The 25,304-nt window shown below is 36.6% G+C and overlaps 1 protein-coding gene across 2 annotated transcripts in view; it reads right to left on the bottom strand.

Annotated features, from left to right (window-relative positions):
- LOC123549334 (protein SSXT-like) overlaps positions 1-23,624 on the bottom strand; it is a 42,193-nt gene extending 18,569 nt beyond the window's left edge. For both annotated transcript variants that reach the window (XM_045337345.2, XM_045337346.2), the window contains exons 1-4: positions 23,466-23,624; positions 5,487-5,563; positions 1,798-1,879; positions 598-691 (exon numbers count right to left, since the gene is read on the bottom strand). In XM_045337345.2, coding sequence (XP_045193280.2) covers positions 598-691; positions 1,798-1,879; positions 5,487-5,563; positions 23,466-23,540 — 328 coding nt within the window. In that variant the 5' untranslated portion in view covers positions 23,541-23,624. The remainder of the gene's footprint in view (positions 1-597; positions 692-1,797; positions 1,880-5,486; positions 5,564-23,465) is intronic.
- Between the last annotated feature and the right edge of the window lie 1,680 nt (positions 23,625-25,304).

Below are 25,304 nucleotides of genomic sequence, written 5' to 3'. Positions count from 1 at the left end.
CCAAGTTTGGGATAGTTCTGACATAAACTGTGGACGAACGATGGCAGAAGCCAGACCATCCACCTATACTTATATCTCACCATGAACCTTTTGTTCAGGTGAGCCAACATTTTGTAATATTCTATTAGAACATGCATATGAATGTTTGAAAAGTATTCCCGTAATGTACAAAACAATATTCTAAAATGAGAGAAGAATCTGAAACACTTAGGAAATTATATAAAAAATCAGACATTTCAAATTTTCCTTTACAAATACTTATATATGCCTTTCTCTTCTGCTCTCAATTTCACATACGGTAATATAATTATGTGTGAAAACAGATACATGTTCAGATTTTTAACTTTTCCAAAAAAATGGGATTTAGTTATTTTAACCACTGGTTATCTGTTAAAAGTATCTGTTAAGACCTAAGAGTAAGATGAAGAACATGTAAATATTTTTATGACACCACATCATTTGCCATTACCAGATATTGGGGACTTAAAGGAAATCTTTTCCTATCACCAACTATTCTTTAAGCACGATAAGTTTCAGGAGATAAGTTTTCCAATTAACCCAGGATATCAGAAATTATCAAAATCTGTCTCAATTTACCTTGGTTCATCTGATTCGGAGGCATGTTTGATGGTGATCGCATCTGGCTCATCTGGGGGTTTGATGAAGACCCCTGGGGGCCCTGATTTGGGGCCTGAAATGCAAATAATTCAGCTGATTGTCAGTTTAAATGACCTGACTAGGATACTTAATATCTACCAATATTCCACTTAATTCAGTTTTAGAAATGACAAATGTATTGCTCACACTCATTAGCCTAGATAAATTATATTACATGTAATGGATTACATACGAAACAAGAGCTGTCGGATGACAGCAACGCTTGAATATTCAACAGCCTTGTCAGTTGAATGAAAATAAGTTGAAAAAGGGGAATAATTTTGTAAAGTTGCAAAACAGGGTTATGGAACCTGTAAAATGCATATCAGTTCATGACAATGGACAATTGTGTGAAGTTTCAATCCATTCCCATTAGCGGGTACTGAGATACCAGCTTACATACAAAAACTTAACCAGATACAAGCTTACATATGAAAACTTAACCAAAAACTGCTAATGGATTACATACGAAACAAGAGCTGTCGGATGACAGCAACGCTTGAATATTCAACAGCCTTGTCAGTTGAATGAAAATAAGTCGAAAAAGGGGCATAATTTTGTAAAAATGCAAAGCAGAGTTATGTAACCTATGCACTGCATGTCAGATCATGACAGTGAACAAGTGTGTGATGTTTCAATCCATTCCCATTAGTGGGTACTGAGATACCAGCTTACATATAAAACCTTAACCAAAAATTTCTAAGTCGAAAAAGGGGCATTATTTTGTAAAATTGCAAAATAGAGTTATGGAACTTGTGCAATGTAAGTCAGTTTATCACATTGAATAAGTGTGTGAAGTTTCAATCCATTCCCATAAGTGGTTACTGAGATACCAGCTTACATACAAAAACTTAACCAAATCGGGACCCAACGCAGGAGTGAGTCCAACAGCTCTACCTATTCTTTGAATAGCTGAGCTAAAAAGTAAAATAGAATAAAAATACATGTACTGTCCAACACAAGCCGTATACATGTGTAGCCATTTTAAGTTAACTTTTGACTGAAAACACTAAGAATTGCCAGAAAACACTATCATATTTCGACTTAAACCAACAATGTGAGATGCAAATATATTTTAACCTTGTTCTCAAAAAAATGTAAAAAAAAAAAAGGAAAACTGAGAGTGACTGTTTTACTCACAGGTAAGAGAGACTGGACATTTTGGTTAGCATCTGCTAGAGTTGCCAGATATACAAGGTTCCTGTGTAACATTTGTTGATACCTGAAAGAGAGAGGTACACTGTACACATCCTGATTTATACAATGACAATAGTTTTTGCGCATGTGTTTACATGTAGGTTTAGTGTCTTTTTCAAAAAAAAATATCCAGTCATAGTATGGCAAAGTCCTTGATGTGAAGATGAGCATGTCATATATAGCTTGGTGTGAGGGTGATGATGTGAAGCATCTGTATAACATTTGAATTAAATTCATCTTCCGGTACCAGGGATAGACTAAATTCATCTTCCAGTACCAGGGATAGACTAAATTCATCTTCCAGTACCAGGGATAGACTAAATTCATCTTCCAGCACCAGGGATAGACTAAATTCATCTTCCAGTACCAGGGATAGACTAAATTCATCTTCCAGTACCAGGGATAGACTAAATTCATCTTCCAGCACCAGGGATAGACTAAATTCATCTTCCAGTACCAGGGATAGACTAAATTCATCTTCCAGTACCAGGGATAGACTAAATTCATCTTCCAGTACCAGGGATAGACTAAATTCATCTTCCGGTACCAGGGACAGACTAAATTCATCTTCCGGTACCAGGGATAGACTAAATTCATATTCCAGTACCAGGGATAGACTAAATTCATATTCCAGTACCAGGGATAGACAAAATTCATATTCCAGTACCAGGGATAGACAGAGAATGCATCAGAACCTTTATCAGAAAATTTAAGCGTAAAAGAAACATAATCCATGTATCGGTATCACTGGTGCTACAGTTATGGCTCTTGTGTCACTAACATGTATGATACTGTGTAACTTCAGAGATAAAGTGAAAAGCGCATGAAACCTTTGCGAGTATGCAGTTCAGGATACCTGGGCATGTAGCATAGCTCTTCATGTCCATTGTAGTTATGCTTAAAATCAGAATTTTTAAGCATGTTGATTTACCTGTAGCGAGCAACTTTAATTTATCATCGCACAATCTGACAAGTGTTTTTTTAAGATGAAGGAGAAAAAAATCTCAATATCAAACAGAATAACAAGAGCTACCAGAGAACAGCAATGCTTGACTATTCAACAGCCTTATCACTAAAGAAAGTTAAAGCAATGACTACAGAGTCCAGCAAGAGCTGTCCGTAAGACAGCCAATACCTAGAAAAAGAAACAAGAGGGTCATGACGTGACAGGTGAGCTAAACATAAGTTTCGAAGCTATATGCCTTTAAATAATAGCTATAATGTACTTGCATGCAAAACTTTAACCAGGACTTTCTTAGTATAAAAGGGGGCATAATTTGGCCAAAATACATGTCAGATTTATGGGACCCAGTGAGGTTGGTAATTGACCTAGAAAAAGAAAAAAATAAGTTTCAAAGCTACATGCCTCTAAATGATAGCTGTACGTACTTGCATGCTTAACTTTAACCAAGGTATGACACTGACACCAGGGTGAGTGGAATAGCTCTTACTATTTTTTGAATAGTCGAGCTAAACAGGGGCATAGTTTGGTATCAATGCAGAACAGAGTTATGGAACCTGAACAATGCATGTCAGATCATCACAGTGAACAAGTGTGTTAAGTTTCAATCCATTCCAATTAGTAACTAGAAATTGCTTTTGTAAAAAAGCACATGTCTCCCCCAATGCAAAGTCCTATAGGCAAGAAGTCAATAGGGGTCAGGAGCGAAAGTCAAAGAGACACTGATGGTTGGCTGCAATAGGGATCATCTACTTCGCATGTCCAGTCATCCCGCTAAATTTCAACACTCTTGGCCTAGTGGTTCTCAAGTCACTGTTCAGGCTCCTGTAACCTTGACCTTTGATCAAGTGACCTCAAAATAAATAGAGGTCATCTACTCTGCATGTCCAATCATGCTATTAAGTTTCAACATTCTAGGTCAAGTGGTTCTCAAGTTATTTTAATGATTTTACATGACCAGGCCCGTGACCTTGACCTTTAATAGACTGACCCCAAAATCAATAGGAGTCATCTACTCTGCATGTTCAATCATCCTATGAAGTTTCAACATTCTGGGTCAAGTGGTTCTCAAGTTATTGATTGGAAATTGTTTTCCAGGTTCAGGCTCCTGTGACCTTGACCTTTAACAGAGTGACCCCAAAATTGATAGGGATCATCTACTCTGCATGTTCAATCATCCTATGAAGTTCAACATTCTGGATCAAGAGGTTCTGAAGTTACTGATCGGAAATGGTTATCAATGTTCAGGCCCCTGTGACCTAGACCTTGAACGGAGTGACCCCAAAAACAATACAGGTCATTTATTCTGCATAAACAATCATTCTATGAAGTTTCAACATTCTGGGTCGAGTGGTTCTCAAGTTACTGACTGGAAATGGTTTTCAATGTTCAGGCCCCTGTGACCTTGACCTTTTAAGGAGTGACTCCAAAATCAATCAGGGTCATCTACTTTGCATGTACAATCATCCTATGAAGTTTTAACATTCTGGGTCAAGTGGTACTAAAGTTATTGATCGGAAATGGTTTTCAATGTTCAGGCCCCTGTGACCTTGACCTTTGACAGAGTTACCCCAAAAACAATAGGGTCATCTACTCTACATGATCAATCATCCTATGAAGTTTCAACATTCTGGGTCAAGTGGTTCTCTAGTTATTGATCGGAAATGGTTTTCAATGTTCAGGCCCCTGTGACCTTGACCTTTGACGGAGTGATCCCAAAAACAATACGGGTCATCTACTCTTCATGACCAATCATCCTATGAAGTTTCAACATTCTGGGTTGAGTGGTTCTCTAGTTATTGATCGAAAAAGGTTTTCAATGTTCAGGCCCCTGTGACCTTGACCTTTGACGGAGTGACCCCAAAATCAATAGGGGTCATCTACTCTTCATGATCAATCACCCTATTAAGTTTCAACATTCTGGGTCAAGTGGTTCTCTAGTTATTGATTGGAAATGGTTTTCAAAGTTCAGGCCCCTGTGACCTTGACCTTAGACGGAGTGACCCCAAAATCAATAGGGGTCATCTACTCTTCATGACCAATCATCCTATTAAGTTTCAACATTCTGGGTCAAGTGGTTCTCTAGTTATTGATCTGAAATGGTTTTCAATGTTCAGGCCCCTGTGACCTTTGACAGAGTGACCCCAAAAACAATAGGGGTCGTCTACTCCAGCAGCCCTACAACCCTATGAAGTTTAAATGGTTCTAGGTCAAATGGTTCTCCAGTTATTGCTCGGAAATGAAGTGTGACGTACGGATGGACGGACGACCGGACAGGGAAAAAACAATATGTCTCCCCCAGAGGTGGGGAGACATAATTACTGCGATACCAGCTAATTGGAGTACATACAAAAACCTAGCCAAAACTTGCCATGTTGAAAAAGGAGCATACTTTTGCAAAAAGAAAGAAAAAGCAAAGCAGATTTATGGAACCTGCGCAAGAATTAAAGTTATATTTAAATGTGTATAATATAATAAATTATAATATGTTTATGTTTTTTTTTTAAACTTTAAATACATTCCCACAAGTGGTTACAGAGATATCAGCTAACATACAAAAACTGAATCAAATTGGGATGCTGACAGATGGGTGGGTGCAACAGCTCTACATGTACCTATTCTAAACAGTCTAGATAAAAATCAAAATGTTCAGGAAACATATTGCACTTACTGAACACATTCTGATGCTTTTCCTCTACTCTGGTATTCTGAAATTGTCTGGATCAGCTGGCTGTTTTCATCCAGCATCTGAAATGTAGAACATTAACATCAATATTAGATGCTCACAGGCAACATGTCGAGCCCGCCAGCTGTCAAAAGGACTGGGAGTTGCACGCGACACTCGGTCTCATGGAGGCAAACATTTATTCCAAATAAAATAAAACTAGAAATGTGTCCATGGGACACAGATGCCCCCACTACATGACATTAAAATGACAATTTTTCCCAGGTCAGGGGCCATAACTCCTACAATACTGAATGAATCCAGACGTGAAACCCCAGATGCACAACTGCACATGCTGACCAACATTCCTGTAAACTTTGGTGACTCTAGGTCAAATACTTTTGGAGCTACGCGCAACACAACATTAAAATGACCAATTTTTAACTAAGTCAGGGGCCATAACTCTTACATAACTGAATGAATCTGGACGCGAAACTCCAGGTGCACAACTACACATGCTGATCAACATTCCTGTAAACTTTGGTGACTCTAAGTCAAATACTTTTGGAGCTACGCACGACACAACATTAAAATGACAAATTTTTAACTAAGTCAGGGCTATAACTCCTACATGACTGAATGAATCCGGACGCGAAACCCCAGGTGCACAACTGCACATGCTGATCAACATTCCTGTAAACTTTGGCGACTCTAGGTCAAATACTTTTGGAGCTATGCGCGACACAACATTAAAAATTTAAATGACCAATTTTTAAAAAGTCAGGGGCCATAACTTCTACACGACTGAATGAATCCGAACGCGAAACCCCAGGTGCACAACTACACATGCTGACCAACATTCCTGTAAAATTTTGTGACTCTACGTCAAATACAGTTGGAGCTAGGCGCGACACAACATTCTCGGAAGGACGGACGGACAAGGGCAAATCTATATGCCCCCACCCCCCCACAAAACTGCTTTATGCATGGCAAAGTTACAGCCCGGACAAGTTCTTAAATGACCTTTGACCCCCAAGTGTGACCTTGACCTTTGAGATAGGGACTCGGGGTTTGAACATGGATTCCGTCTCATAAGTGTGAACGTTTACGCCAAAGAAAAAAAAGATAACTCCATATTTATCAAAGTCATGGCCTGGACAAGCTCTAAAATGACCGTTGACCTCTAATTGTGACCTTGACTTTCGAGATAGGAACCTGGGGTTTGCACATGACACTCTGTCGCATTGAGTTAATTCATGCTAAATATAAACAAGATTCCTCAATGCATGTCAAAGTTATGGGCCGGACAAGATCTGACATGACCTTTGACCTCCAACTATGACCTTGACCTTTGAGACAGGATCCTGAGGTTTGCGCATGACATTCTTTCTCACTGAGGTTAACATTCATACCAAATATAAGCAAGATTGCTCCATGCATGTCAAAGTTATTGTCCTGACAAACAAAACCAGACAGACGCACAACGCACATACTCCGAACAGCCATTTGGACAACTATGTCTTCGCTTCCGCAAGCGGGCTCGACAATAAAACCATGGTACACTGTACTGTTAAACAAAATGATATTGACACTGTAACATGCCCATGGAAATGCTTTGAAATGAATTGTTTCTTGCAAATTTTCACTTCTTTTGAGTAGTAAATAGTTTCGTTGTAAAGTCTGAAACAAGAGCTGTCTGATGACAGCGCGCTCGACTATTCGAAGCATTGATTGAAGAATGGGGTCAAAATATTTCCACGGATATTCAGACAAAAGAAATAAATAGATTAGACAAACAATGTTCCTGTATTACTTTGATTTCGATAAGTCTTCCACTAAATGGCAATGTATGAGCCAATTTCAAAGTCCAAAAAGGGCCATAATTCAGTCAAAATAGTTATGTACTCTTGCCTACAGATGGAAATCATAATGATAAACAAGTGTTCAAAGTTTAAAAGCCATATGTCAAATAGTTTTGACAAAACATGGACTTGTATGAAAACAGAACAAATTTCAAAGTCCAAAAAGGGCCATAATTCAGCCAAAATAGATGACAGAGTTATGTTCTCTTTCCTATAGATAGAGACTATTATACTAAACAAGTGATAAAAGTTTCAAAGCCATATGTCAAACACTTTACAAAAAATATGAACTGGTACGAAAAACTTAACCAAGATTTCTAAGTCAAAAGGGGCATAATTCAGCCAAAATCCTTGATGGAGTTATGTACTCTTGCCTATAACTGGACATGGTGATGGTAAACAGGTGTTGAAAGTTTCAAAGCTTTATCTCAAAAGACTTTGTCAAAATATGAACTGGTACGGAATATTAACCCAGATTTCTAAGTCAAAAAGGGCCATAATTCAGCCAAAATCCTTGATGGAGTTATGTGCTCTTGCCTATAACTGGACATGGTGATGGTAAACAAGTGTTGAAAGTTTCAAAGCTTTATCTCAAAAGACTTTGTCTAAATATGAACTGGTACGAAAAACTTAACCAAGATTTCTAAGTCAAAAGGGGCCATAATTCAGCCAAAATCCCTGATGGAGTTATGTACTCTTGCCTATAACTGGCCAAGGTGATTGTAAACAAGTGTTGAAAGTTTCAAAGCTTTATCTTAAAAGACTTTGTCAAAATATGAACTGGTACGAAAAACTTAACCATGATTTCTAAGTCAAAAGGGGTCATAATTCAGCCAAAATCCTTGATGGAGTTATGTGCTCTTGCCTATAACTGGCCATGATCATGGTAAACAAGTGTTGAAAGTTTCAAAGCTTTATCTCAAAAGACTTTGTCAAAATGTGGACTGGTACGAAAAACTTAACCAAGGTGTGACGCCGACTCTGACGCCGTGGTGAGTAGGATAGCTCTACTTATTCTTTGAATAGTCGAGCTAAAAATGTGAAATCTGACTTTCTCAAGCTTGCTTTGAGGCTATGCCTTATATTAACATATTTTTACTGCTTTTCTGCAGCAGATCAGCTTGTGATGTAACAGCAAAATGGTACAATTTAGTATAATAAAATCAAAAATAGCACTGTACACAGCCTGCTTACATGGTATAGTTCTGTCCTGATAACAAAATTTATCCCTTATCAATTAAGTGCCCAAAAATGGTGGCTTATTGTTTACCAAAAAAAAAAAAAAAGAGCTTAATATATCGTTACCAGCCAAGAAAGCACTTATTTTGTCAGTTTTATGAGCTGAGAAAGACTTTGATTGTAGGAAAAAAGCCTGCTTCATTTAAGAAGGTACAAATTTTGTAAATGTTTTACTGTCAAACACAACACAGACATGTTTAAATGTATAAACGTGGGCGCCTTAGTAAAGATGTCAAGAGGCAACGCATCTAGGCCTTGAAGTAGTATCAATTTTGTCATTGACCCCTCAAGTAAATTAAAGAGCTAGTCAAGCCAGCCTGAAACTAGGTTTTCTTAAACGTAATATACATTCTGCAAAATGTTCCACCAAGACTGCAGCTAATAATTCAATACAATAGTAAGATCAAAATTAGAATATGGATCAAGTATTTGGGACCCTTAGTCCCTTACCATCAGAAAGATATCGAGAGTTTAGAAAATATTTAGAGGCAAGCTGCAAGATTTGTCACTAATAACTATTGTAAGACCCCGGGCACAGTTACAAATATCCTTACTGATCTCAAATGACATACATGTACTTTACAAGATAGAAGAAAATATTATAGATTAGCATTCTTTCACAAAATGGTTTATAATCATGTTGATATCTATCTAAGTCAGTACCTTACACTACACACCAGACAATCTAGGCATTGCCATCACCTAGCATATCACATACCAGCTACCAGAGTAGATTATTACAAATTTTCATTTTTTCACAGTTGTGCAATGGAACACACTTCCATCGTATGTAGTCAGCATTGAATCCATCTGCGGATTCCAGTCAGCGCTGGCTGCATACATGCTCCAACCATAAATGTATTCAGGGTTGTCAATAAGAACCAGCCGCCGGCTGAAATGGATGGTTCAAATGACATTTGGGCCGGTTCAAAATGGCAAAAAAAAAAAAAAAAAAAAAAAATCGGGAGTTTTTTTTGCAATAAATGCTCTTTTCCGCTAAAAATGGCTCTTTTCGGCAATAAAATCTACTTCCGCTAATTAGCGCATCTACCTAGACTGGTTAAAAAATTTCCAATAATTGTTACCATACAATTCAGCGAAAGGGGGGGTCCCAGTTAGGTGTCTGCGCAAAATGTTTTTGATTTTATTTATACTTTGTGGTAATATACCTACATGTATTAAGTTTCATTAACAAGTGTTACTGTTACCAGTTTTGACCTACTTTTATATATATTCACATTTAAAGTGGGTGGGGTAATCTGACATGTGACCAGCCGGGAACACAATTTCTGTTATTTTTTTAAAAATGGTTCAAACCTTTTACCTGAAACTTTCATGATAAAATAACTATGCAATTGGCATTCACACAATATGTCGCATTTTAAATTGTACTGAATACTTTTTTCATCACAGAGCCACAAAGTGGTCTAATCAAATTTACTGATTTTCAATGGACGAACTTTACCAAAAAGCTAAAACATTTTTCATTAGTTGAGATATTAAGGTGTTATTTTCAGCAGATATTATAATCTAAATAAACATTAAAATGACAGTATATCAGTATACTCTGATTAATATTGGAAGAGTGGTACACTCTCAAACTGGGAAAAAGTGGGTGGGGTAAATAAATATTCGAAGCAACACTACAAAAATTGTGGAGTTGTTAAGCAATGGCCTCATATTGTCTATTACTATCTTAATTTTATTAAATACAGCATTGACTGATAAATTTTAACAAAAAAATGCCCACTTTATACATGTGTGTCATGGAAAAAGCATGGACCTTGAACATGACATTTAGACAAACCAAATTAACCCTGAAAGCTCAAAGTATTTAACAAAAGGTTTTGCCTGAGGCAGTATATTTTGAGGAAAGCTATTGTTCAAATTAACATTAAATTTTCTACATTGATTTTTCCATGGCACACATGTATAAAGTCTTATTAAAGAGAAAAACGTTTTGTTAAAATTTATCGACCAAGTCTGTATTTAATAAAACTAGAATGTGTCTGTAGGACACAGGGTGTGAATAATTTTACTATTTCAGGGGCCATAACTCTGGAAATAGGGGGCAGACCCTGATAAAAAATAGTAGGTGCGCAAGTTCATATCATGATAAACACTCATCAATTTATATCAAATACTTTTTGAGCTAGGCGTGTCACAAGGTGAAAATGTGCATTTTTGACTATTTCAGGGGCCATTACTCTAGAAATAGGGCGCGGGCCCAGATTAAAAATAGGAGATGCGCAAATTCATATCATGATTAAGACTAAGGCAAGGTTTCATGAATCTATATCAAGTACTTTTTGAGCTAGGCGTGTCACAAGGTGAAAATGTGCATTTTTTACTATTTCAGGGGCCATAACTCTAGAAATAGGGGGCGGAGCCAAACGAAAAATAGGAGGTTTGAAAGTTCATATCATTATAAAGACTCATGCAAGATTTCATCAATTTATATCGAATACTTTTTGGGCTAGGCGTGTCACAAGGTGAAAATGTGCATTTTTTACTATTTCAGGGGCAGTAACTCTAAAATTAGGGGGCTGAGTCAGACGAAAAATAGAAAGTGCGCAAGTTCATATCATGATAAAAACTCTTGCAAGGTTTCATCAATTTATATCAAATACTTTTTGAGCTATGCGCGTCACGAACTTCGGACGGATGGACGGACGCACGCACGGACAAGAGCAAATCTATATGCCCCCACCACTCATGGGGGCACAATTAAGATAGCAATAGACAGTCTGAGGTCATTTCGTAACAACTGCACAATTTTTGTAGTGTTGCTTCGAATATTTATTTACCCCACCCACTTTTTCCCAGTTTGAGAGTGTACCACTCTTCCAATATTAATCAGAGTATACTGATATACTGTCATTTTAATGTTTATTTAGTTTACAATATCTGCTGAAAATAACACCTTAATATCTCAACTAATAAAAAATGTTTTAGCTTTTTGGTAAAGTTCGTCCATTGAAAATCAGTAAATTTGATTAGACCACTTTGTGGCTCTGTGATGAAAAAAGTATTCAGTACAATTTAAAATGCAACATATTGTGTGAATGTCCATTGCATAGTTATTTTATCATGAAAGTTTCAGGTAAAAGGTTAGAACCAATTTTAAAAAAATAACAGAAATTGTGTTCCCGGCTGGTCACATGTCAGATTACCCCACCCACTTTAAATGTGAATATCTATAAAAGTAAGTCAAAACTGGTAACAGTAATACTTGTTAATGAAACTTAATACATGTAGGTATATTACCACAAAGTATAAATAAAATCAAAAAACATTTTGCGCAGACACCTAACTGGGACCCCCCCTTTGTAGACGCAGTCGGTGTTATTTTTAGCATGTAAACATACGCGAAAACATTATCCAATAAAATAGACAGCTATTTTAGCGTTGTCAGTGAGTGTCATCATTAGTATTGCTGGCGAGTTGCAAGCCTGTTACATGTGTTATCCAGCTGTTACGAACTTATCACTATAACATCAGTCGATTATAAATTTACTGTAAATTAATGGTACCCCTCCCATTTGGCCATCGTTTTGTATCCAGGTTCAGGATGTTTTGTGACCTTTATATGAAATTGCAATCAATTTCGTATTTAATTTTTACCATCCAAGAGTGATTTACCATTCATGTAATGTATCCCTTGAACAATTTTCACTACCATTTTTAGGTGCCTTCATGACACTACCACACACTACCCCAACACCACACACTTTCGCAGGACTATCTAACACTTCAACACACTACCCCAATATTACCCCACCCCCCTCTCCCCTAATGCTACCACACTCTTCCCCCATCACTGCAGGACCCTGTTACTTTGTATTTATATTCTTAGAAAATTTTAGTTGTGCATCATGACTGCACACATTTCATGTTGTTTTATTCAAATGGATGCATTTTCAAATGTTCTTAATGACTGTTTACTTTCAGATCATTTTGTTTGCTTGTTTCTTCGTTTGTTTTCTCGGACAATAGCTTTAAGTGTGTTACCGTATCATTGATGTAAACCAAGTATAAATAAAGATTATCATTGTATCTGGAGTAGATTCAATGTTCATGTTGCAAAGCACCATATCTATACAGGTAGTATATAAAATATATAAAACTAGTTAAACAAGAGGGCCAAGATGGCCCTAGGTCGCTCACCTAAGAAACACTCCATAACAGTGTAAAACATGTTTGACCTAGTGATTTCATGGAAACAAATATTCTGACCAATTTTCATTAAGACTGGACCAAAAAATTGGTCTCTTGCAATAAAACAAGTATTTTCTTAGATATGACCTAGTTTTTGACTCTAGATGACCCATGTTCAAACTCGACCTAGATTTATCAAGGCAATCATTCTGACCAAAATTAATGAAGATCAACTGAAAATACAGCCTCTATCACATACAGAAGTTTTTCTTTGATTTGACCAAGTGACCTAGTTTTTGACCTCAGATGACCCATATTCAAATTCGACCTAGATTTCATTAAGGCAATCAACCTGACCAAATTTCATAAATATCAACTGAAAAAAACAGTCTCTATCGCATACACAAGATTTTTCTTTAATTTGACCTAGTGACCTAGTTTTTGACCTCAGATAACCCATATTCAAAACCGACCTAGTTTTCATCAAGGCAATCACTCTGACCAAATTTCATGAAGACCAATTGAAAAATACATCCTCTATTGCATACACAATGTTTTTCTTCGATTTGACCTAGTGACCTAGTTTTGGACCCCAGATGACCCATTTTCGAAATCAGCCTAGATTTTATCAAGGTAATCATTCTGGCTAAATTTCATGAAGATCAGTTAAAAAATACAGCCTCTATTGCATACACAAGGTTTTTCTTGGATTTGACCTAGTGACCTAGTTTTTGACCTCAGATGACCCATTTTCAAACTTGGTCTAAATTTCATCAAGGCAATCATTCTGACCAAAATTCATGAAGATCAATTGAAAAATACAGCCTCTATCGCATACACAAGGTTTTTACGTGATATGACCTAGTGACCTAGTTTTTGACCCCAGATGACCCATTTTCGAACTTGGCCTAGATTTCATCAAAGTAATCATTCTGACCAAAATTCATGAAGATCAATTGAAAAATACCGCCTCTATCGCATACACAAGGTTTTTTTCTTGATTTGACCTAGTGACCTAGTTTTTGACCCGAGATGACCCATTTTCGAACTCGGCCTAGATTTCATCAAGGCAATCATTCTGACCAAAATTCATGAAGATCAATTGAAAAATACAGCCTCTATCGCATACACAAGGTTTTTCTTTGATTTGACCTAGTGACCTAGTTTTGACCCGAGATGACCCATTTTCGAACTCGGCCTAGATTTCATCAAGGTTATCATTCTGACCAATATTCATGAAGAAGAATTGAAAAATACAGCCTCTATCGCATACACAAGGTTTTCTTTGATTTGACCTAGTGACCTAGTTTTTGACCCGAGATGACCCATTTTCGAACTCGGCCTAGATTTCATCAAGGCTATCATTCTGACCAATATTCATGAAGAAGAATTGAAAAATACAGCCTCTATCGCATACAACAGGTTTTTCTTTGATTTGACCTAGTGACCTAGTTTTTGACCCCAGATGACCCATTTTCGAACTCGGCCTAGATTTCATCAAGGTTATCATTCTGACCAATATTCATGAAGATTAATTGAAAAATACCACCTCTATCGCATACACAAGGTTTTTCTTTGATTTGACCTAGTGACCTAGTTTTTGACCCCAGATGACCCATTTTCGAACTCGGCCTAGATTTCATCAAAGTTATCATTCTGACCAATATTCATGAAGATTAAATGAAAAATACAGCCTCTATCGCATACACAAGGTTTTTCTTTGATTTGACCTAGTGACCTAGTTTTTGACCCGAGATGACCCATTTTCGAACTGGGCCTAGATTTCATCAAGGTTATCATTCTGACCAATATTCATGAAGAAGAATTGAAAAATACAGCCTCTATCGCATACACAAGGTTTTTCTTTGATTTGACCTAGTGACCTAGTTTTTGATCCGAGATGACCCATTTTCGAACTCGGCTTAAATTTCATCAAGGTTATCATTCTGACCAATATTCATGAAGATTAATTGAAAAATACCACCTCTATCGCATACACAAGGTTTTTCTTTGATTTGACCTAGTGACCTAGTTTTTGACCCGAGATGACCCATTTTCGAACTCGGCCTAGATTTCATCAAAGTTATCATTCTGACCAATATTCATGAAGATTAAATGTAAAATACAGCCTCTATCGCATACACAAGGTTTTTCTTTGATTTGACCTAGTGACCTAGTTTTTGACCCGAGATGACCCATTTTCGAACTCGGCCTAGATTTCATCAAGGTTATCATTGTGACCATTATTCATGACGATTAATTGAAAAATACAGCCTCTATCGCATACACAAGCTAAATGTTGACAGACGACGGACGACAGACGACAGACGACGGACGACAGACGACGGACGACGGACATCGAGCGATCAGAAAAACTCACCTGAGCATTGCTCAGGTGAGCTAAAAACAAATGTTCTATTTAATTTTAACTATTTAACAATTTTTATTGTGATTAATTTTCAATCTAGATCTACTGGTAATTTGAGAGTAAATGTGTAAGCGACCTGGTAGCATTTGCAAAATTATTTCTTGTAATTAAAAATTTCTATTATAAATTATATCACTAATCGTAGTCAAAGTTTGAGACAGATTAATCTGTAAGTCATTCAAATCAAACGCAGTAAATATGTCTGCTGCTAATATTTAATTTGTGTTTGTGAACATTTATTTCAGGTAGTCAACCGTCTAGAGAGACAGATGTATCTTCTCTGACTCAAACACAGACTGATGTAACATCTCAAAATGAGAGAGGCTGTGTCAGCAGCCCAGCTGATACACTAAATTCTGAGACTGCTTGTAGCAGTCATGACCAGTCTCATAAGATAGTGCCTGATAGTGACCAGTCTGAGTCATCTGGTAAATATGAAACAAAACAAAAACACAATCAATTCAATTAAAATATCTCATGATGTAATGTCTGATAATAAATGTACAAAACTGATTGTAATAATTATATGTAGACTCTTTATTAAAAAGTTTAAATTAATATCTTTTGTATTGGCTGAGAAATAAACTAAAAGCAGTGCTTCTTGCATGACCAGGGGCATATTGTTTTTGGTCTGTTTGTCTGTCTGTCTGTCTGTCACAAAACTTGACCATTGCTTATTAAATGATTAATCAGTCATTTGTTGATGAATCTCTTTGAAACTCACACACATTACTCCTTTCTTACAAGTCCACGTGGATTCACCTGCTTTTCAAGGTCAAATACTCACCTTTTTTTAATCAGTTAAAATGATGTTGACTTTTCTTCGGCCTGGAGTTATTGTGTTTCAAAAACACATCTATTTTTTTTCTTTCAGCACCCTGTTCGTCAATTGCCACACCGAGTCCTTGGACAGCAGATGCAAGCAAACAGCTTATAGAGGAACTGTTTGGATCCAGAATTGTGCATTCTATATATACCTGCTCATTGATGTGTGACAAGTTAAGCAAGGTAGAAACTGAGAGGCTTGAGAAAAAGAAGTTTAATCACAGTACTTTCATAAACAGAACTAACTGGTGGTTGGTGTATGTTGGAGGAGAAGGCATTTACTGCTTAGTGTGCAAAAAGCATATGAGCCGTGCCATGGGAAAACCAACATAGTGGGTATGCGACCAGCATCGATCCAGACCAGCCTGCGCATCCGCACAGTCTGGTCAGGATCCATGCTGTTCGCTAGTAGTTTCTCCAATTCCAATAGGCTTTAAAAGCGAACAGCATGGAGCCTGACCAGACTGTGCGGATGCGCAGGCTGGTCTGGATCCATGCTGGTCGCATACCCACTATGTTGGTTTTCTCATGGCACGGCTCAATTATGATGAAACACCCTCAGAATAACATAATATTCACTGTGTGTGTCATCGCCTAGCTCTTTCATGCAATGATTCAAATGAAGCACTGACATACATCAAAACTGTTGAGACACTCCTCTGTCAGTTATGGCAGCTCTTTGAGAACTCACCAAAAAAATGGCGTCATACTTGAAGGTACCATTAGTCCTGAAGTCTATCAACCTAGAAGGAGATAAGTTAGCAAAAGTTACAAGGCGTCTGAAAAAAGCTTGTCGGACAAGGTGGTTGAGTATGGATGCTGCAGTGAGTGGTGTTCGGCAGGACTATGAAGCCTTACTACAAACTCTATCTCTGTTGGAAGAAAAGGATGCTGCTGCACATGGTCTGTTGATGAAAATGAAACCTTTGAAGTTCTTGGGTGCCATCTATATTCTCAGTGACATACTGCCTGTACTTTCAGAACTGTCCAGACACTTCCAGCATGATTCCTTGAATTTCTCCAGCAATTAATCAGTGCAAGGACAAGCTGAAACAAATTAGGGAAAATGAAGAGCCCTTGCAAAAGTTATATGAAGACATTGATACACAATGTAGCTTTACTGACATGTGTGCAGAGATCAAATCCAATGCAAAATCCTCCAATGAGCTTCATGCTCTTCTGAGGAACTATATTGACAGTTTAATAAAGAACATAGACAGAAGATTTTCAGACACATCAGCAGTTGTTGCAGCATTTGCTATATTTGACCCCACCACATTACCCAGGTCTGATGAAGTACACTTTAAGACATATGGGGATAGCCAGATAGCTTTCTTGGCAGACCATTTTTTCTCAGATGATGTTGAGAAAGAAAAGCTGAAAATACAGTGGAATGGATTCAAGTACCATACACATGACATTCGCCTTTCAAACATGCCAAAGGAAGTAAGAGATGGCAAGGCTCGCATGACACCAACAGAATGGTTGCTGCTCCAGCTACTGAGAAGTGCAGGGCTCAGGCACTTCAATCCAGAGTTAGTGTTTGTTGCAGAGGCTGCAGCCTCTCTGCCTGTGTCAAATGCTTGGCCTGAGAGGGGAGCCAGCATATTGAAAGTTATTAAAACCAAACTTAGGAACAGACTGAGCAGTGGGTTGCTGGAAGGTCTGCTGCATGTTGACATCAATGGTCCCGATGTGGACCACAGTCAACCAGTAATCAAGAAAGCTGTGAACACCTGGCTTGCAGCAAAACCAAGGAGAAAACTAGAAACTCCAAAGGGTGTCACTCAGTGTGAGTCCAGGAATGCCAGTGTGCAGACGGTAGAGTCCTCCTCATTCACGCCTTGCAGGGAAGACATTCAGGGCTGTCTTGAAAGAGATTCTCCTGGAGGAGGAGTTTGACAGTCACTCTGATGAAGATGCCGATAATGATTCAGACTTTGATCCTTTCTGATTTCTGACACTGCTGTCCCTCTGATCAAGATGTTTACTGATACTAGTTTATGTTTTTATTTTTTTCTCTCCCAAATTTAACAGGGATCAGCCTACAAGGCGATTTGAGCGATATCGTCGCTTTAAAGTCGGCCACTTCGCTTAATTATCGCCTCCGGGCGAAATCCAAATCGCCGAGTTTTTCAGCGAGTTATTATCTGTTTACTTAAGTTGCAAAACTTGATGCATATTCTAGATTAAATTATCGATAAATCCATAGTCAACCCCGCCTACTCGCCTGTCAAACTTCAGCCAATCGTAGCGTTAATATCTAACAGTGTCAATCAATAATATTGTAAGCCGCCGCCATTTTGAAAATTTTCAATCGGCGTGTAAAAAGCCGATAAACTTAACGAGAGCATGATTTTATGCAACAATTGTATATTATTCTTTCATTTTATTAAAGATTACTTCAAAAATTATTTCAATTACCATAATTACGGTCAATTTCTGTAAATGAACGGCTCGGGTACTGTGGATAAAAAATGATTTCGCGGACGTCAGAACTGCCGTACAAAATATTGTAAAAAGATCGCCATTAACTACGAGTTTGGTATTATTTTCGAAAAGAATAATAAATGAATAAATTAAATGTATAAATCTGAACAAATTGGTGCAAAAATCGGGCATTATAAAAGTACGAGAATCGAAACATTAATGAAAATTTTCACGCCGTTTTGATCGTGCACCTGTTAAATTTACGAATTTCGGACATGTAAATTTCGGATAAAAATTTAAAGGCGACTTTTTCATAGCTAAGTTTATACTTTATTTAGAAATTCATGAAAATGATAATGCAAGAATCAATTTCCTTAAATATTTACTGTTTATAAGTTACAGCTAGACCCACAGAAAGTGGATATATATGGGCAAGAAACTGAATGCTATGCCGATTCTTCTCCTTAAATTTCTCAACTTCTCCCTAAATTCTGTGGAGGGAGAAGTCACTTCTCCCTAAAATTTTGACCTAGGCTGATCCCTGTTTAACAGGTGAGCTCATAATATGTGAAAATAAGGGTTATACTATATATAAAATTGCAGTGAAAAAGGTGTTCTTAAATGCTCCCAAAATGCCCCAGAATGCAGGAAATGAAGCGCTGAATTTCGAAATTTTTCGGGGGGAGGGGGGGCGATAAACGGCACTATGAGTCAGAATGTGATGCACTTCACTGGCAAGGGATAAGCTATTATCAAAACAAGTAAAAATAAAGTTTGAAATGTCAAAACACCCTACTTTTGAAGTTTCACCCCCCAGTTTGATGACCCAGTGGGGGGGGGGGGGGGGGGGGGGGAATAAAAAAAAAACACACAAAAAATTTGGTGGGAACCCTGCTTGAACCTTAATTCATAGTGTGTTTGGGTACAAAATGTTAATTCATAGTGCGATTAGGCACGAATCATTTAAATGGTTTTGTTCCACAGTTGTTTCGTACACCCTATTGAATAACAAAGTATTTAAAAAATCACAGTTAAGCGGGGGGTGGGGGGTGAATTCACAATTATGAGGAAAAAAAACGCTGATTTTCACAATTTTTCTGGTACCGGGCCCATTCTCAATTTAAAAAAAACTCACTGACAGAAAGGAAGATGTTGGTAGGATAAAAGCAAGTGTTATACACAGGGTTGTCAATAAGTTTTGGTTTAACAGGCTGAAATAAGAAAGTAACCGACCAGCTAGGGCCCTGAATTACGTACAGGAGCAATTTTCTGTATGTTTCAGGTCACTATTTATACATGAAAAACGTACATATTTATGTGAATGGGAACCTAGTCCAAATGATAGGATGTTTCAGGACAGCGTGATAACTTTTGATAACTGTTGTTTTAAATGTGCTATATTTATTAAATTCAATGTCATCAATGTAACTGATGCTTAATAGACAATGCTTGTGTTGTGTATGTTTGTATGTACTTGTTTAAAATAATGAAACTTATTATACATTTGTAGTTGCATTTAAAGGTCAAATGTGTTGAAAAAAAGAACAATATAGTCATTGTTATAACTGCATTTCAATGTGTAAGTGTATTATGATATACTGTTGATGTACTTGTTTTAAATAATAAAGTTGTTAACAATTACAGATTTCATTTCTTTCTATTATAATAGATATACCGGTAGTATATATTAAGCAGCTGCGGCTCCCACAATGTATTTTGTAAGGTCTCGGATTCTTTGGCTACTCAATCTGCAATATTGGCTATAATTTTTGGCTAAAGGTAATTGTAAGATTTGGCTAAAAGATTTATCAATTGGCTAAAAGCTTGGCTACAAAAATATTTATCCCAGCGCGAGCCCTGTTTGACGGTCCCTGTCCCGTTCAAACTTATTCTGCATAATTCTGTCAGGAAATCCCCAACAGAAATCCGTTGGGAACATTTTCTGGTACATGTACAAAGTATTTGCAATGATTACATCTCTGATAATGAATTTTTGCAGGGATCGAATTTTAACTTTTTTTCCCACTAGCAAATTTTTGCTGGTGCCATTTTTTTTCTAGTAGCAGAATGATGGGTTCCACTAGCAATTATTTAAAAGCTGTTTTCATGCTAAATTTATGAAGTTGTTTTGTTGTTGTTTGGTTTCATATAAAAGTTCACGGTCCGGACAGGCAGGGGACTTTCTGGTTTTGAAAGTACAATACGAACCAAAGTACTCAATGATTCTTTGGACTTTTGGCTGGACGTTGAAGTTTTAAGTTTTTCTCAGGTCACTGCCCCTAGTGTTGCTAGCATGTCTTCACGGGCCTTTTTGGACCAAGAAACATGTAATTTTCCTCTCCATTTCTGCAGAACTTTGCAAATTACAGACTGAAATGAAAACAAATATTGCCTAGATGCTTACTTAGATATCCAATAATTACTTTTGTATAAAGCGACAAGCGTCTACAAGCAGTCACGTGATTATCGGTAAATTAACTGCCCCAAAGGAGTTTTTAAAGAGAAAAGGACAGTTTGAGCAAATTCCCAAATTTTCGATTGTGATCGCAAAAATATTCGAGTGCCAAGATTTTCTACTCGCATTTTTTTTTATTCTTACTCGAATTTTGCGAGTTAGCGACCGCTAAATTCGATCCCTGTTCTGTTGACATTAAAGCATAAACTTACCTTGCTGACATTTTATAAATGTATATTTTGTGTTTTGTTTCTGCAATTTAGTGTTAATCGGCAGACTGATGTGTACTGAAACCGGTGTCAGGGTAGATATCTCCTCACACCTGTCACTTCATATTTTCGAAGATTTAAGTCTCTTATTTCAAATTATGAGTTATATTCAACTCATTTGAATTTTCTACATGAATTTTAATGTCAAATTTATGAGAGCAAGTAAGTCTGACCAGTATATTATGACTTTTTGGGATTTTTTAATGTCTTCGTTCTCCTAACAGTAAAATGCAGATACGGGTAAGGCTTAGAGGGATGACAACTAAAAAATATCAGATCATAAAATAAGTCATCCTGATAAGCCAAATGAGTAAGGCTAATGGGAACCCTGTCAAGGGTCAATAATATACTACAGGGTGACTAACGAAACAAATCTTGATCAAACAGACGCTTTTCCTTGCAAAAATCGGTAACAAACTTCTTTTAAATTTTTCAAACCTTTTTTTCAAAAATGTTTTTCTACTATTTTTAGAGATGTTCACACCAATTGTGAATAGGGCTGTCATCGATAGAAACGATATCGATGTATCAACGATATTTTTTTGTCGATTGATTATCGATTCCCATTTTCAAAAATCGATATTTTACAGACAGAACAAAACTATCCAGATAAACACTCAGACCCTCAAAAACAATAAAGTTCACAAAGTTGTAAATTTAGATAAACGTAAAAGAGAAGTGAAGGCAAAATAAAAATGAAAGATTTTATCTGGTTTTATTTATTTCTTTTATTTCATAGATACAAATACAACACAATCAAACGGTAATATGAAAAGTAGGCAATAAAACTATAAAACTAAAAATAGCATTTACAGGAAGGTATATAGTATGCATATGAACAAATAGGTTGTTAATCCAACTTAATAATCGATATATCGATGTATGGTCGATATTTGTCTTCTGATATATCGGTATTGTCGATATGCCTAAGACCTAATCAATGACAGCCCTAAATGGGTCCGGCCAACCCAATTTGAAAAGGCAGTGGCTAGGTAGCCGGTTCCGGCTACCTAGACCTTTAGTCTACGTAGCCGGTTCCGGCTACCTAGATTAAAGGTCTAGGTAGCCGGCTCTATATATACATATCATATATGAACATGTAAGTAAAGGTAGCCGGCTTTAATAAACTGTATCTATAAAGAATTATAAGGATCATTAAATTAGTTAAATAAAATACATTTCTTCCGATTTACTATTAATTGTTTGTGGTTTACCTGTTTATTTTGCCGTATTTACGCACTCATATCGGCGAACATTTTGTTATGTTAGAATGTACTCGATACATATTCGAGATACAGTGATTCATTCCTAAAAGAAAACAAAACAAACAGTTTTAAAAAGGCAAAACAAAGAGCATCATCATATATTAAATGATGCGACTCTACTGAACATAACGACGTTGGATCATTTCGTGTGCCTTTTTTAAGTGAAAATTTTAAGTGATCATTTCTTTCGCACTTTCTATGTGCGTCTTTAATTAATTATCTAATTACTTACTAATTTCTTCTCCGATTTGTCTACAATTCAATGATCTTTATTGGTTCTAATTGTTTGTTTGAACATATGAGCTCTTTATTCTAAGGTAGCGTGATAAATGTGAAATGTAAAATTACATAATTACATGTATACATCAAAAGACCTAATTCTAAAGGATCGCCGACAATTGAAATCATCGATCAAAACTGGTGTATTTTTTTACATTTATAACAAACTACAAAAATTCATTTAAAATTTTACTTTTAATTATAAACATGCCATTTAAACACGCCGATGACGATAACGACACTTTGATCATTTGTTGATAACATAACAAAATATCGGCCGATATGATACGAGTGCATAAATACGGCGAAATAAACAGGTAAATCACAAATAGTAAATAAGTCACAAAAAATGTAACTGATTTAACTAATATAATGATCCTTTATAACAAAATTTATTAAAGCCGGCTACCCTGACTTACGTGTTAATATATGATATGTATATATATATAGAGCCGGCTACCTAGACCTTTAGTCTAGGTAGCCGGAACCGGCTACGTAGACCTTTGGTCTAGCTAGCCGGAACCGGCTACCTAGCCACTGCCATTTGAAAAATGTGAAAGACTGTTTGCAACTATGAATAGGTCCAATATTCGGAACCATTTACCACGGAAAAACCTGTGAATTCTTAACAAATCCGAAACATGGCTAGAAACAACTTTGGTTCGAAACTAAGTCAAACTCGTGCCAACAAATGCAAAAAGTACGAAACATGGGTCGAAACAATTTTGGTTCGAAACTAAGTTAAACTCGTGCCAACAATTGCAAAAGTGACTACCTTCTGAATACTAGCTTGGTTCGGAGGAGGACCCTTAGGTCCTTTCTGTTGCGGGGGAACAAAAGCCAGCGACATCTAGGTAATTTAAATTGATCAAACAAAGAAATCCTGATTTTCTTTCTATTTCCGGTGTCAGCGATTAAAACACGTCGTAGGAAATCGATTTAGGTGTAAAACCCTGATTCCAAAGGCTACACAACACTAAATTTACACTCTCCGCAGAATGATATTTTCGGAAAATATTTAAGGTTAATTAAAGATCTATAAAAATAATAAAAGTATTATATACTTCTTTGGGTTACTGGTACTGATGATAAACCCGAACAGAAAATGAGTTTTTTTTTACCTGTAACTTTTTTATTTCTGCAAACTGTAAGCAATGGTCGGTATCACAATAAAGCTTAACATTTGCTGCAAACATACATAATTCAAATTTATATTTAGTAAGCAAACTCACACGAAGTGAGGCCCAAAAAGGGGTTTGTAAAATGTGGACTGTTTGAACGTTGACTTATGATAAATTCGAACACTTTATCATTTACAAAATTTTCTTCGTATTTTTATATTGAAACTTTCCCCAAAAAGCTGCAGCAGTCATTCCTGATCAAGTAATGAAAAGTTACCAGATGTCAGGCCTTAATGTTTCGACAGTGAGCATAAGCAAAAAACACCCACTTCCCCAGTAATTTTGGATAAATATTTTTTATACAAATAAATGTAAGTTATTTATTTATACAGAATATTTACCAATTTTGTTTTTGTTTACACCAGTTGGTGTTGTAAGTTGAAACTATTAGATGGTGTGTTCAGTTTTATAAATAACCGATTGCAATCGAATATTTCCAAGGTGGTCGACTTTATCATCTGTTCGGGTTCATCATCAGTACCAGTAATGCAACATTAAAATGTAATCAGAGATAGCTATTGGGTTAATCCCAACAAAAGAGTCAGTTATTTATATCCGTATTCTGTAAAAAAGACTTCTGTACACTGTTTTAAACAACTGCGGCTTTCCCAGATAGTAGACAGGCGTTGGCCCAACGTTGGGCCAACTGCATATTCTTCGTTGGCCAAACGAAGAATGCCAACGTTGGCCCAACACCATTTTGCTAATTGGCGCAACGTTGGCCCAACGGCTGGTACACCGTTGGCCCAACGACTGGTATCCTACACTCATCGTTGGCCCTCCATTGGGCCAACAGAATTTTTTCGTCTATCATGGATGGTCCAACGTTGGGCCAACTCCATGTCTTTGTTGGCCAAACGAAGGATGCCAACGATATCCCAACGATTACGAATTTGAAAAAATAAAATAAACAGAGTTAAGTAAAACTAATATTATTTAATCATTTCATTTTCAAATAATTGTGACTTTATTTAACATGTATCAGTAAGAAATCTAACATTTATTTAAATTTTGTTTGCAAGTTTTTCTGAAGAAATAATTATTTTGCAAGATCCCTGTCTCTGAGGCTGATAGATTGCTAGGATCGTTTTGAATTTTCAAGTTAAAAAGATCTTGATTAATATTAGTTTTATGGCCAAAATATATTTTCGGTTGTAAAGAAAAACAAAACAATTTTCTTTATAATTTGTGAGTATTTATTTATTTTCAACATCATCGATGTGTAGCGTGCACGGTCTAGCTCAGTATATTCAATATCATATAATTTTCCTATGGGCTTCATTGCCGAATGATTGGAAAACAAATGATTCTTAAAATGATTGGTGAAATATAAAATAATTAATGCTAATCAATCTATCTCAATTTAACTGATGATGAGTACTCAAAATTAGTGGATGGGATCTTGTAGTATGGAGATTCACAACAAACAATGC

This window comes from Mercenaria mercenaria, chromosome 6, assembly GCF_021730395.1.
Source record: "Mercenaria mercenaria strain notata chromosome 6, MADL_Memer_1, whole genome shotgun sequence".
NCBI lineage: Eukaryota > Metazoa > Mollusca > Bivalvia > Venerida > Veneridae > Mercenaria > Mercenaria mercenaria.
This window is presented reverse-complemented; position numbering and strand designations above follow the sequence as displayed.